At 42.9% G+C, this 13,519-nt stretch overlaps 1 protein-coding gene across 2 annotated transcripts in view; it reads right to left on the reverse strand.

The window, feature by feature from the left end:
* col19a1 (collagen type XIX alpha 1 chain) overlaps positions 1-13,519 on the reverse strand; it is a 374,732-nt gene that overhangs the window by 287,242 nt on the left and 73,971 nt on the right. For both annotated transcript variants that reach the window (XM_072250470.1, XM_072250475.1), the window contains exon 5: positions 6,657-6,780. In XM_072250470.1, the coding sequence (XP_072106571.1) occupies positions 6,657-6,780 (124 nt within the window). The remainder of the gene's footprint in view (positions 1-6,656; positions 6,781-13,519) is intronic.

Below are 13,519 nucleotides of genomic sequence, written 5' to 3' on the forward strand. Positions count from 1 at the left end.
CGAAGCAGACTGGGAGACCGCTTTGCTGAACATCTACGCTCTGTCCACCAGAGAAAGCAGGATCTCTCAGTGGCCACACATTTTAATTCCACATCCCATTCCCATTCTGACATGTCTATCCACGGCCTCCTCTACTGTAAAGATGAAGCCACACTCAGGTTGGAGGAACAACACCTTATGTTCCGTCTGGGTAGCCTCCAACCTGATGGCATGAACATCGACTTCTCTAACTTCCGCTAGGCCCCACCTCCCCCTCGTACCCCATCTGTTACTTATTTTTATGCACACATTCTTTCTCTCACTCTCCTTTTTCTCCCTCTGTCCCTCTGAATATACCCCTTGCCCATCCTCTGGGTCCCCCCCCCTTGTCTTTCTTCCCAGACCTCCTGTCCCATGATCCTCTCGTATCCCCTTTTGCCAATCACCTGTCCAGCTCTTGGCTCCATCCCTCCCCCTCCTGTCTTCTCCTATCATTTTGGATCTCCCCCTCCCCCTCCAACTTTCAAATCCCTTACTCACTCTTCCTTCAGTTAGTCCTGACGAAGGGTCTCGGCCTGAAACGTCGACTGCACCTCTTCCTAGAGATGCTGCCTGGCCTGCTGCGTTCACCAGCAACTTTGATGTGTGTTCTCTGAATTCACCTCCATTTATCCTCCTCACAGGGTTACAATACACACCCAACCATGTTGTTGGTCAGAAAGAATGAAGGTCTACAAGTCAGTGAATTTAAATGAATCAAGGACAGTGGAAGCAGACAGATTAATTGTCTTTGTTCTTGCCGCGTGCTTGGGGATGGAGGCTGCCATTTTGTGAAGACACTCTGTTCTCCATTTTGTGGGCTTGACATGCTGGGCTTGATAAATGCTTTAAAGCAGACACAATGATACTTCAGGTAACCTGCTGGGTGGGACATCATTTCCAAATAAGAAGTTATTTGTGAGATGTTCTTTGGTTGGATATAATATGCAGATTTGTGAATGCTGAGGTTGATGCCTGCCTGGAATGATTCGAGCTCATTGCTGATTGAGAACAAAGAGCCATAAATTATCGACTGTCACTTGATGGGAAGAGGGCAATAAATGGATGCTGGCTTGGAGCAGAGCCAATAACAAGGTGTTAAAAGACAGAGATGTGACCTGTGGCCAATGACACTGGAATGCGATATTTGAATTGATAAGGAATGGATATAAAAGTGGATGATTTGTGTTTGCTGGCAGCAGTAACTTCGACGAAAAACCATCACAGATACAAGTATGAGCAACCCTGTGCGAAACACGTGGCAAGTGAATCCGGACAACGAGGAACACCTGGCCAGTGTAAACCCTTCTGCCCGGGTAATACCTTTGCTGTTCTTTGACTATTCAGGAGAGTCAGGGATACTTAGCGGTTGTGCACACAAGGTATTTAGTGTATAAGTTCCCGTACTTCTTAGTTTAAACAATAAAGGTACTTGTCAGTAAATACAGATCTCTTGGTGTCTCACTGATCATCATTATGAAAAGTATTTCTTTACAACAATGCCATCTTCCGGGGTTTAGATGCCCAAACTCTCCAGAGTATGGATAGCTGGTGCGGCCCCTTTAAGGATTCAGGACCATCCCCCTAATTGGCAGCCAAGTTTTGTGGCCAGGATTTCAATATTTAAGAAGTACCTGAAGAGAAATTCAGTGATCAGTTGTCATTTCTACTTGGATTATTGTCTAGATTCTATTGACTACTGACTGTAACAAATGCACTTCACAAAGTACCTACATGACTGTAAGTCACCTTAGGAAATATGAAATGTGAAAGGCATTAGAAAATTTATTTGATAATGATTACCTAATTTCTGCCGGATAACAATTGAGGACAGGACTGAATTTTTCCCTGTGGACAAATATAACACCACTTTTATATACAAAAACAATCAATTCGATTGGGAGAAGTGCACAGACGCAGTAGCTTGTCATCGCGCAAGGCCACAGAGAAGATTTTAAAAGCAAGTTGTTTCTTTCAGTGGGAGATTTGATTGGAAGAAGTGTGCAGACACAGTAGCTCATCATCGCGCAAGGCCCCTGAGAAGGTTCCAGGATAAAAGGGAGACACTGCCAAGTAGAACGATCATTGGAGTAGCATGAGTCAAGAGTAGTAGGGGTTTGGCGAGGACATGTGAAGTAAGGAGGTAACTTACTTTCATAAATCTTTTTTCCTCTAACAAGAATAGTGGGTATGACTGCAAGGTCAGTTTTCTGCTCTGGGTGGCAGATGTGAGACATCCAGGGGACTTCCAGCCTCCCTGATGGCCACATCTGCACTAGGTGTATTGAGCTGCAGCTCCTTAGAGACCAAGTTAGGAAACTAGAGCTACAGCTCGATGACCTTCGGCTTGTTAGAGAGAGTGAGGAGGTGACCAATAGGAGCTACAGGCGGGCAGTCACACCAGGGCCACAGGAGACAGATAAGTGGGTGACTGTCAGGAGAGGGAAAGAAGAGCATTAGGTAGTGGAGAGCACCCCTGTGGCCATTCCCCTTAACAATTTGTTCGGGGGGGGAACCTACCTGGGGGAAGCAACAGTGGCTGTGCCTCCGGCACTGAGTCTGGCCTTGTGGCTCAGAAGGGTTGGGAATGGGAGAGGATGGCAGCGGTAATAGGGGACCCTCTAGTTAGGGGGACAGATAAGTGATTCTGTGGACATGAGAAAGAAACACGGATGGAAGTTTGCCTCCCGGGTTCCAGGGTCCATGATGTTTCTGAATGCATCCTGAAATGGAAGGGTGAGCAGCCAAAGGCTGTGCTACATATTGGTACCAATAATATAAGGAGAAAAAGGGAGGAGGTCCTGAAAGCAGAATACAGGGAGTTAGGAAGGAAGCCGAGATGCAGGACCTCAAGGATAGTAATCTTGGGTTTGCTGCCTGTACCACACGACAGTGAGGATAGGAATAGAATGAGGTGGCAGATAAATGCGTGGCTGAAGGATTGGAGCAGGGGGCAGGGATTCAGATTTCTGGATAATTGGGACCACTTCTGGGGCAGATGTGACCTGTACAAAAAGGACAGGCTGCAGGGAGGTTTTCTAATACTACTGGGGAGGGTTTAAACTAGATTTGCAGGGAGGTGAGAACCGAACTGAAGAGGCAGAGGATGGGGTAGTTGACAACATGTAGGGAGTTTGTGAGGAAGGATAGGCAGATGATGCAGCAAAGATGCACTCTGCCTGATTGGTTTCAGATGTATCTATTTTAATTCATGGAGTATCATAAACAAGGCAGATGAACTTAAGAGTGTGGATCAATACGTGGAACTATGATGTTATGGCCATTACAGAAACTTGGATGTCTCAGGGGCAGGAACGGCTGCTGGGTATACCAGGCTTTAGACATTTCAAACAGGACAGCGAGGGAGGTAAAGAGGCGGGAGTGTGACATTGCTAATCAGGGACAGTGTCACAGCTGCAGAAAAAGAGGAAATCATGGAGGGGTTATCTACAGAGTCAGTGTAGGTGGAAGTCAGAAACAGAAAGGGGGGGCCATAACTCTACTGGGTGTTTTTATAGACCACCCCCCCCCCCCATAGTAACAGGAACATCGAGAAGCAGATCAGGAAACAGATTCTAGAACAGTTCAATAATAATAGGGTTGTTGTGCTGGGAGATTTTAACTTTCCTAATATTGATTGGCATCTCCCTAGAGCAAGGGGATTAGATGGGGTGGAGTTTGTTAGGTGTGTTCAGGAAGGTTTCCTGATGCAATATGTAGATAAGCCAACTGGAGGAAAGGCTGTACTTCATTTGGTATTGGGAAATGAACCTGGTCATGTGTCAGACCTCTTGATGGGAGAGCATTTTGGAGGTAGTGATCATAACTCTTATCTCCTTTACCAAAGCACTGGAGAGGGATAAGAGCAGACAATTTGGGAAAACATTTAACTGGGGTAGAAGGAAATATGATGCTATTAGGCAGGAGCTTGGGAGCATAAATTGAGAGCCGATGTTCTCAGGGAAATGCATGGCAGAAATGTAGCAAATCTTCAGGGAACATTTCAATGGCATTCTGCAGAGGTATGTTCCATTGAGGCAGGGAAAGGATGGAAGGGTAAAAGAACCATGGTGTACAAAAGATGTGGAAAATCTGATCAAGAAGAAAAGAAAAGCTTACGAAAGATTCAGGAAACTAGGTACTGATAGAGTTCCAGAAAATTACAAGGTTTCCAGGAAGGAGCTTAAGAATTAGGAGAACCAGAAAGGGCCATGAGAAGGCCTTGCTGAGCAGGATTAAGGAAAACTCAAATCATTCTACAAGTACGTGAAGAGCAGGAGTATAAGCCATGTGAGAATAGGACCAATCAGGTGTGATAGTGGAAACGTGGACACGGAGTTAGAGGAGGTAGTGGAGGCATTTAATGAATACTTTACTTCATTATTCACCAGGAAAAAAAGACCTCGGCAATTATGGGGATGACCTTCAGTGGACTGAAACGATTGAGTGTATACACATTAAGAAAGAGGATGTGCTGGAGCTTTTGTAAAGCATTAAGTCAGATAAATCGCTGAGATCAGATGAGATAGAGCTCCATGTACTGTGGGAAGCGAAGGAAGAGACTGCTGAGCCTCTGGTGATGATCTTTGCATCAAAAAGGATGAAGAAGTACCACAGGATCGGAGGGTTGCAAACCTTGTTTACTTGTTCAAGAAAGGGAGTCGAGATAACCCAGGAAATTATAGACCAGTGAGTCTTATTTTGGTTGTGTGCAAGTTTTTGGAGAAGATCCTGAGAGGCAGGATTTATGAGCCTTTGGGGAGACATAATCTGATTAGGGATAGTCAGCATGGCTTTGTCAAGAGCAGGTCATGCCTTATGAACCTGATTGAATTCTTTGAGGATTTAACAAAACACATTGATGAAGGGAGAGCAGTGGGTATAGTGTATATGGATTTTAGTAAGGCATTTTCTAAGGTTTTACATGTAAGACTCATTTAGAAACTAAGGAGACATGGAATCCAAGGAGACTTTGCTTTGTGGATCCAGAACTGGCTTGCCCACAGAAGGCAAATGGTGGTTGTAGATGGTTCTTATCCTGCATGGAAGTTGGTGATCAGTGGTGTTCCGTAGGGATCTGTTCTGGGACCCCTCCTCTTTGTGATTTTTATAAATGACCTGGATGAAGAAGTAGAAGGGTGGGTTAGTAAGTTTGCTGATGACACAAAGGTTGGGGGTGTTGTGGATAGTCTGGAGGGTTGTCAGAGGTTACAACAGGACATCAATAGAATGCAGAACTGGTCTGAGAAGTGGCAGATGGAGTTCAACCCAGATAAGCGTGGTGGTTCATTATGGTAGGTCAAATTTGAAGACACAATATTGTACTAATGGTGAGACTCTTGGCAGTGTGGAGGATCAGAGAGATCTTGGGGTCTGTGTCCATAACACACTCAAAGTTGCAGTGCAGGTTGTCAGTGTTGTTAAGAAGGCGTATAGTGTGTTGGCATTCATCAACCATGGCACTGAGTTCAAAAGCTTTGAGGTAGTGTTACAGCTATACAGGAACTTGGTCAGACCCCACTTGGAATACTGTGTTCAGTTCAAGTCACCTCACTACAGGGAGGATGTGGATACTATAGAAAGAGTGCAGAGGAGCTTTACAAGGACGTTGCCTGGATTGGAAAGTGTGTTTTATGAGAATAGGTTGAGTTAACTTGGCCTTTTCTCCTTGGAGCGACAGAAGATAAAAGGTGACCTGATAGAGGTATATAAGGTGATGAGAGGCATTGATCATGTGGATAGCCAGAGTTTATTTCCCAAGGCTGAAATGGCTAATATGAGGGAGCATTGCTTAAGGTCCTTGGAAGTAGGTACAAGGGGGACATCAGGGGCAAGTTTTTCACAAAGAGAGCGGTGGTTGTATGGAATGCACTGCCGATGACCGTGGTAGAGGCAGGTACCATAGGGTCTTTTAATAGACTCTTGGATAGGTACATGGAGCTTAGAAAAATAGAGGGCTATGTGGTACGATAATTCTAGGCAGTTTTTAGAGTAGGTTACGTAGTCGGCACAACATTGTGACCAAAGGGCCTGTAATCTGCTGTAGATTTCTATGTTCCATGTTCTAATCAACCACTGGGCATCAAAGAGGCAGAATTTCATCCCGGAAAGTTTGGACCTAAAATAATTGCTGAAACTCAGAGAAAAGGAGGACCAAGATGAATAAAGTATGCATGCACATGCATAAATACTTTTTCATTTAGTGCCTATGCTTTATGTTTATGGGACAGCTTTATGAAAAATATTTTTGTAACACTGTACAGATAATGCTGATCCCTTAATAAATTCTCCTTTCATTTTCTTAAACATCTTCCTCCCAGATGCGACACCTTGACACCTATGAAGCCTTTCTACTGCCCTGGACCCCATCAATGGCTGTACAGTGATTTGGGGAAGTATCATGGTCACCACCAATACAATTTCCTTCTAAGACCACATTCTTTCATGTCGCATCCTTTCATTTTTCTTTCGTTTATATAAAGCTCTATTCCCTAGCTACTAATACGTAACACTAAGCTGTACAACAAATGGCACTTTAACCTACAAGTTCCTTCCACAGATGCATGTTTCCAATCGTTTCTAGTTCGATTTCATATTCTGGAATCTGCTGAGTCAAAATTGATGAGAACTCTGCCTACCTGCACATCATCTGACTGATCAGTAATTTTCAACAAATGCCAGATCTCCTTTTTGCTGTTTCTCTTCAGGCGGAACATGGTAATAAAGGAAAATTCTTCTGGTAACCCATTTGGAAAGATCTGCCTGGAACAAATCACAATAAGTTAATCGGCAATTGCTGATAACTCCAAGTAAGCTTGTGTACCCTACACACTTGCATTGGGTGTTCAATGCTGGCTGTGTTTGTTACGTCTAAGTCAATTGAAAATTTTAAAATAGATATTGATCAACTTTTGCTAGTAAAAGATATTCAGGACAATGAAACTTAATTACAGATCAACCTTCACCTAATTGCATGGCAGGAAAGGCTCCAGAGACTAAATTGCTTATTTCTAATACTACATTCTAATGTACACAAAGTCTGTTCAGTGCAGAAAGTTTACATTTTTCTTTTTTTTTGTAATTTTTATTGAAGTTCATCATCAAACAAACATTTCCATAAGATGTATTTTAGATATTCTACATATATATCATATAGTCATATTTGCCAAAAATCTCCACATAATATTTATCTGAAGTATACACTTACAGAAAAGAGAGGAAGAAAGAAAAAGTAAAAGGAGAAAACTATGTACAAGTAGGGAGTGATCTTTTTTTTTAGCAACATATTCATTGATTTACGAGAATAAAATCAGGCCTATGAGATGTTATGTAGTTAAACCATTTTTCCCAGTATGAATCAAATTGTTCCAACTTATGATTAACAGGTGCTGTTATCTTCTCCATTTTGTAAATGTCCATTGTAATTTCCATCCATGCATTTAAAGTTGGCGTCTCCTGTGATAACCATTTCCTGGCAAGAGTCTTTTTACCAGCCACCAGCAATATATTCATTAAACATTTCTCTCTTTTCAACCATTCTTGAGGTATATACCCAAAATATATGGTCTTACTTTCTAAGGGTATTTCACATTTAAAGATGTCTTGTAGGGCATTGTGTATCCCACTCCAGTAGTCTTTGATAAGGGGGCACACATTCAAACAACAAGAAGCATATATACATCTGAAGTAGAATTAGAAATAAATACATTTTCAAATAATGAATAAAAACGGTGTGAAAAGTTCAGGGGCAAAGGAGGACTTCTGCCAGTTTAATGAAAGATAATAGTTTCTGATAAAATTTGCTTTTATAATGGATGGTCCAAATAAATATTTTATGGGTCTGTTTATTTATTTGCTTGTTTTAATGCAGGACACTGAAGGAAGAGTGGGTTGTATCTTGTTGCCCTTGAAGATGTTCACAGGAAAAGCAGCATACAAAAGAAGTTATTTAATAACTGCATTTTTGTTTCCATGAACTGATAATAGAAAATTTAATTTCAAGTGCCATCATATTTTCACATTGAACATATGATATAATTTCAGGAAAAAGGTGCTGGTCAGATAGTAGCTTAGTGTTCTATGTTAGTTTAATTTTCCTTTACACAATAAGATTCTGCAATCATATAATCTAAGTAGAGAACTGTATTCTGTCAACTGTGTTGTTCCCACGATTCTTCCTGTAAGGCCAAGTGGCCCTTTGCAGCTGTGAGAACATGAATCAATCCCTCACTAGTTACATATAAGTCCTTAATGGACCATGATTTAAATAGACTACACAGAAGATACTAATTTTTCATCTTGTATTAGGTTTTTTTGAATTGTTTTTAACAATGTCAACATTTTCCAAAAATCTTCACACAACCTCACACAATTTTCTTTGGGCAAGAGCTGTCTGGCAGCCTCAATTATCTCACAAGCTGAGTTTACACTTTTTATGTTATGAATATTTTATGAAACCCATTCAAATTTCCATCTGATTCTCTGATTGTTGATGACAAAATGTAATGAAGAAGATTTCAATGACGTGAGTACATATAAGCCAGAATCTAAGAATGTGAAAACTAGAAGAATCAATGATAGCTCTGCCACAACGGTTGGCGTTGTACCTCAAGGCAAGTATTTCAGAGGTTCAAAGGTTTATTTAATATTAAAGTATACACCCTGAAATTCTTCAGAAGAGAATGCTGTTCCTCGACTATAGTTCAGCATTCAACACTATAATTCCCTCCAGAATTATGGGGTTGAAGCTCAGGGACCTCAGCCTGCACCTCGCTTTGTGCAACTGGATCCTAAGTTTCCTATTAGTTTGCTGACAGGTGGTAAGGATGGGCTCCCTCACCTCTGCTCCCCTGACGCTAAACACAGGTGCCCCCCAGGGTTGTGTCCTGAGTCCACTCCTCTACTCCCTTTACAGCCACAACTGTGCTGCCACACACAGCTCCAACCTGCTGACCAAATTAGCAGATGACACAACTTTGATCGGCCTTAGCGGTGATGAGACAACCTACAGAGGAGAGGTTAACACCTAGTGGTACCAAGATAACAACCTCTTCCTCAGTGTCTAAAAAACAAAAGAGCTGACTGTGGATTACAAGAGGAATGGAGACAGGCTCACCCCGATCAACATCAATGAGACTGCAGTAGAGAGGATGAGTAGTTTTAAGTTCCTTGATATACACATCACATAAGATCTTACCTGGACTGTACACACAGGCTGTGTGGCAAAAAAAAAAGCAGCATCTCTTCCAGCTCAGGTGACTGAAGAAGTTTGGCATGAGCCCCAAATTATCAAGACTTTTGAGAGCACAGTTGAGAGTATCCTGACGGGCTGTATCACTCCCTGGTATGGGAACTGCACCAACCTTGATTGCTGGGCACTGCAGAGAGTGGTACAGACAGCCCAGTTCATTTGTGGATGTGAACTACCCTCCATTGAGGACATTTACAACAGCAGGTGCGTAAAGAAGGCCTGGAGGATCATGGGGGACACTAGTCATCCCAACTATAAACTGTTTCAGCTGCTTCCATCTGGCAAATGGTACTGCAGCGTTAAATCCAGGACCAACAGGCTATGGGGCAGCTTCTTTCTACAAGCCATTAGACTTAGAAATTGACATGTCTGTACATTACAATGGAATCATAGTGCAAAGATTTTTGCTCCCTCACATTGTGGGATGGATGCAAGTTTTAAATATATTCAAAATTCAAATTCAATTCTCTGGGTAGCCGTGAAACCAAGAAAGAAAAGAAAGGCAGTACAATCATCAACTCCCAAATCCCACCTCCCCGCAGAAAACAAACAAACAAAAAAATGGAACAGGCACATTAACCAGCAAATCCCTCCTCCCACACAAAGAATGAACAAAATGTAGCAGGCACACAGAACCCCCAAATCTTCCCCCCCCACCCCCCCACACACACAAAAAAAACGAGATTGGGTGAAGAAACACAGAACATCAAAACTGTAAGACTATAAGAGTCCATAGTCCAAGTCTACATCCAAAATGCAGAAAAAACCTGGGCTACACTCTCCAAGTGCTCTCTCCTCTCCGGCACAGAGCAGCTGATGAAAAGATAAGCAGCCTGCGCTCAACCTCTGCATCCTGCTTCGATGCTTCAATCTCCCTTATCGCTTTAGTACGCGAACAATGGATAATTGATAAAATGGAGCCAAACATCAACTCACAACCAATCCCGCAGCCTGGCTGCCACGAAGTTCGTGCACGCTGCCTCTGCCTCCTGGAATACTCTCGGAGTCTGGATCACCAAAATGATCTCCAAACTACTGCACTCATTTTAACGCTTCAATTGCCCTCATCGCTTTAATCAGCAAACAATGGAAGCTATAATCAGCGAAATGGGATCAAACAGCAGCTCGTGCACCATCCTGCAGATTTCTCATCAAGAGGTTCACTCACACCCTGCCTCCCAAATCCTCTCAGAGACTGCAGAGCACAGAAGCATCCAAACAATTCCTCAGCAGCAAAACGCAGGCTTCAACAGTTCTAGAGTCATGTTCAAGATGAGAACCAAATGTAAAAGACATAGAAATGAAAAAGGTGGTTCATGATCGAGATGTTGATCACACGAGCATTGTACACAGGCACCATCTTGACAGGAAGTATCCTGTACAAGCGATTCAACCTACCGGTTCACTGCCCAGGAAATGAGAAGAATCATCAATAAAACAGAAGCTACCAAAATGTAGGTAATGTCTACAATGTTTAGTTGGAAAAAAACAGTTCTACCAATTAGCAAGGATGGAAATTTTCTTTGCACTGTGCAGCATCTTAACAGTGTTAATGTGGACTAATCCACAGAAATCCACATTTTGTTAAAGGCATTAATAAACTCACCTTTTGCTCACTAACCTAACTATATAAATATGAAAATCAATAATAGGATTAAGGAAAATGTAAATTCCAAAAAATACATTTGCATTAACTTTCTTTTTGCTTTTTAGAACAGGATGTTAATTGCACAAGTCAAATTATTTGATTCATTTTGCCCAACAACCAACATCATTCAACTACCATTGTTGTAAAGCTAATTTTCTAAGAACCAATGAGTTGCTGTGGAAATGGTTGATACAAAATGCTGAAAGAAGAGGACAGTGGAAGATGTATCTGGCATTATCGGACAGGAGTGCGTTTCGCTCAGCCAGGTCTATGCTTTCGCTAGGGATCAGGAAAGCAAAAAGGGCCTACGTGGGCAAAATACATGGATACTTCTGTGACACAGGTGACACCAGATGGATGTGGCAGGGAATTAAAGCTCTGACAGACTACAAGATCAGGCAGAAAACTGATGACAGCAACGCCTCTCTTCTAGACAGGCTTAACAATTTCTTCGCACGCTTCGAAGCATCAAACACTACAGCAAGGGGGAGAGCCAGTCCCTTTTTACCATCTGACCAGCCAGCTCCAATCATTGATCCAGAGCAAACACAGATTACCCTTGCCAGGGTCAACCCACGAAAAGCAGGAGGTCCCGACAACATCCCTGGACGTGTGCTCAAGGAATGTGCTGATGTATTAGCAGATGTCCTGACAGACATTTTCAACATCTCCCTTAGTCAAGCCATTGTCCCCAGATGCTTCAAAACTTCCACAATCATCCCTGTAGCAAAGAAATCAGTTGTAGCCTGTCTGAATGATTACCCTCCCGTTGCCCTGACCCCCATAGTGATGAAATATTTTGAATGGCTCGTCAAGCTTCGTATCACAGCCAGCCTCCCGTCATCACTAGATCCTCTACAGTTTGCTTATCGTCCAAATTGCTCTACAGAGGATGCAATATCCACCACACTGCACACAGTTCTCTCTCACTTGGACAACAAAGACACTTATGCCAGAATCCTGTACATTGATTTCAGTTCAGCATTCAATACCATCACCCCGCAGAGACTAGTGGAGAAACTGTCGCTGCCTGGCCTTATCACTGCCATGTGTCGCGGGATTCTGGATTTCTTGACAGAGAGACCACAGTCAGTCCGTGTTGGCAGGAACATCTCTGACTCCATCACACTGAGCACTGGATCCCCACAAGGCTGTGTGCTTAGCCCATTGCTGTTTACACTGCTAACACATGACAGTGCAGCCAGATTCAAGGAGAACCTGATCATTAAGTTTGCTGATGATACCACAGTGGTGGGGCTCATCAGCAAAAATGATGAAACAATGTACAGGGAGGAGGTCAAACACCTAGAGAGCCGGTGCAGTGATAACAACTTGATGCTTAATGTCACCAAAACCAAGGAGATGATCGTCGATTTCAGACGGCCTCAGCCGGAGCACACACCCCTCAGCATCAGCGGCTCCACAGTGGAGAGAGTGGAAAACATCAAGTTCCTTGGGGTGCAGATCTCCGACAATCTCACCTGGTCCAGGAACACCACTGGGATTGTGAAACGGGCCCAGCAGAGATTGCACTTTCTGAGGAAGCTTAAACAAGCATCACTCCCCACTAACATCTTAACTACGTTCTACAGAGGCGTGGTTGAGAGTGTGCTGACCTTTTGCATCACAAACTGGTACTCCAGCTGCAGTGCTGTCGACAAAAAAGCCTTGCAGAGGGTGGTTAGGGGGAGCAGAGAAGGTTATTGGGGTCTCCTTACCTTCTGTCCAAGACCTCTTTCAGAGTCGATGCCTCCAGAAGACACGGTACACCATTAAAGACCCCTCACACCCTCTCCATGAACTGTTTGTTCTTCTGCCATCAGGCAAACATTACAGGAGCATCAAAACTAAAACCACAAGGCTATTAAACAGCTTCCTCCCACAGGCAGTCAGACTGCTAAATAGCTGCTCCACCTGACTCTGCTTTGGTCACTTTTAACTTGCACTGGACACTTTAACTTGATTTTAACTGACATGTGGCTGTTGTGTTTTACTATTTATTGTTATGTTTATTATTCAGTGTTACGTTTGTTATGTTATGATTGCACTGCTCCTGGGAAACGCTGTCTCATTCTGCTCTGCAGAGCTGATGTATGGTTAGAATGACAATAAAGTTTTTTGAATCTTTGAATCATCTTGTTGAAGGAGGCAGAAACTGTGGAGGATGATCCATTGAATATGGAGACTGGTGGGGTGGAGGTGAAGACAAATGTAAATCTATACTTGCTCTGACCAGAAGGAGGAGGATTAACAGCAGAAGTTTCAGAAATAGACCCACACCATTGAGGGTACTGTCAACCATAGTGAAGGAGAATCAATGATCAAGGAAAGAAGAAAAGATAGCAAAGGTTTCTTCATCAGAGAAAATCTCTTCATGGAGCCGGAGAAAATGCAAGTGTGCAATGTAATTTTTCAGGAAGCAAGATAGGAGGAGATACAGTCAAGGTAGCTGTGTTAGGTGACCTTGCAAAAGGTAATGGCTGCTCATCTGTCCCAAGATAGAGAAGTCAAGAATGGGAAGAACAGAATCAAATATGGAGCACAGGAAGTGAAAGCATGGTGGAAATTCACAAGAAAGCTGATTAAATTATTGAGCCCTTTTT

Source organism: Mobula birostris, chromosome 2, assembly GCF_030028105.1.
Source record: "Mobula birostris isolate sMobBir1 chromosome 2, sMobBir1.hap1, whole genome shotgun sequence".
Classification (NCBI taxonomy): domain Eukaryota; kingdom Metazoa; phylum Chordata; class Chondrichthyes; order Myliobatiformes; family Myliobatidae; genus Mobula; species Mobula birostris.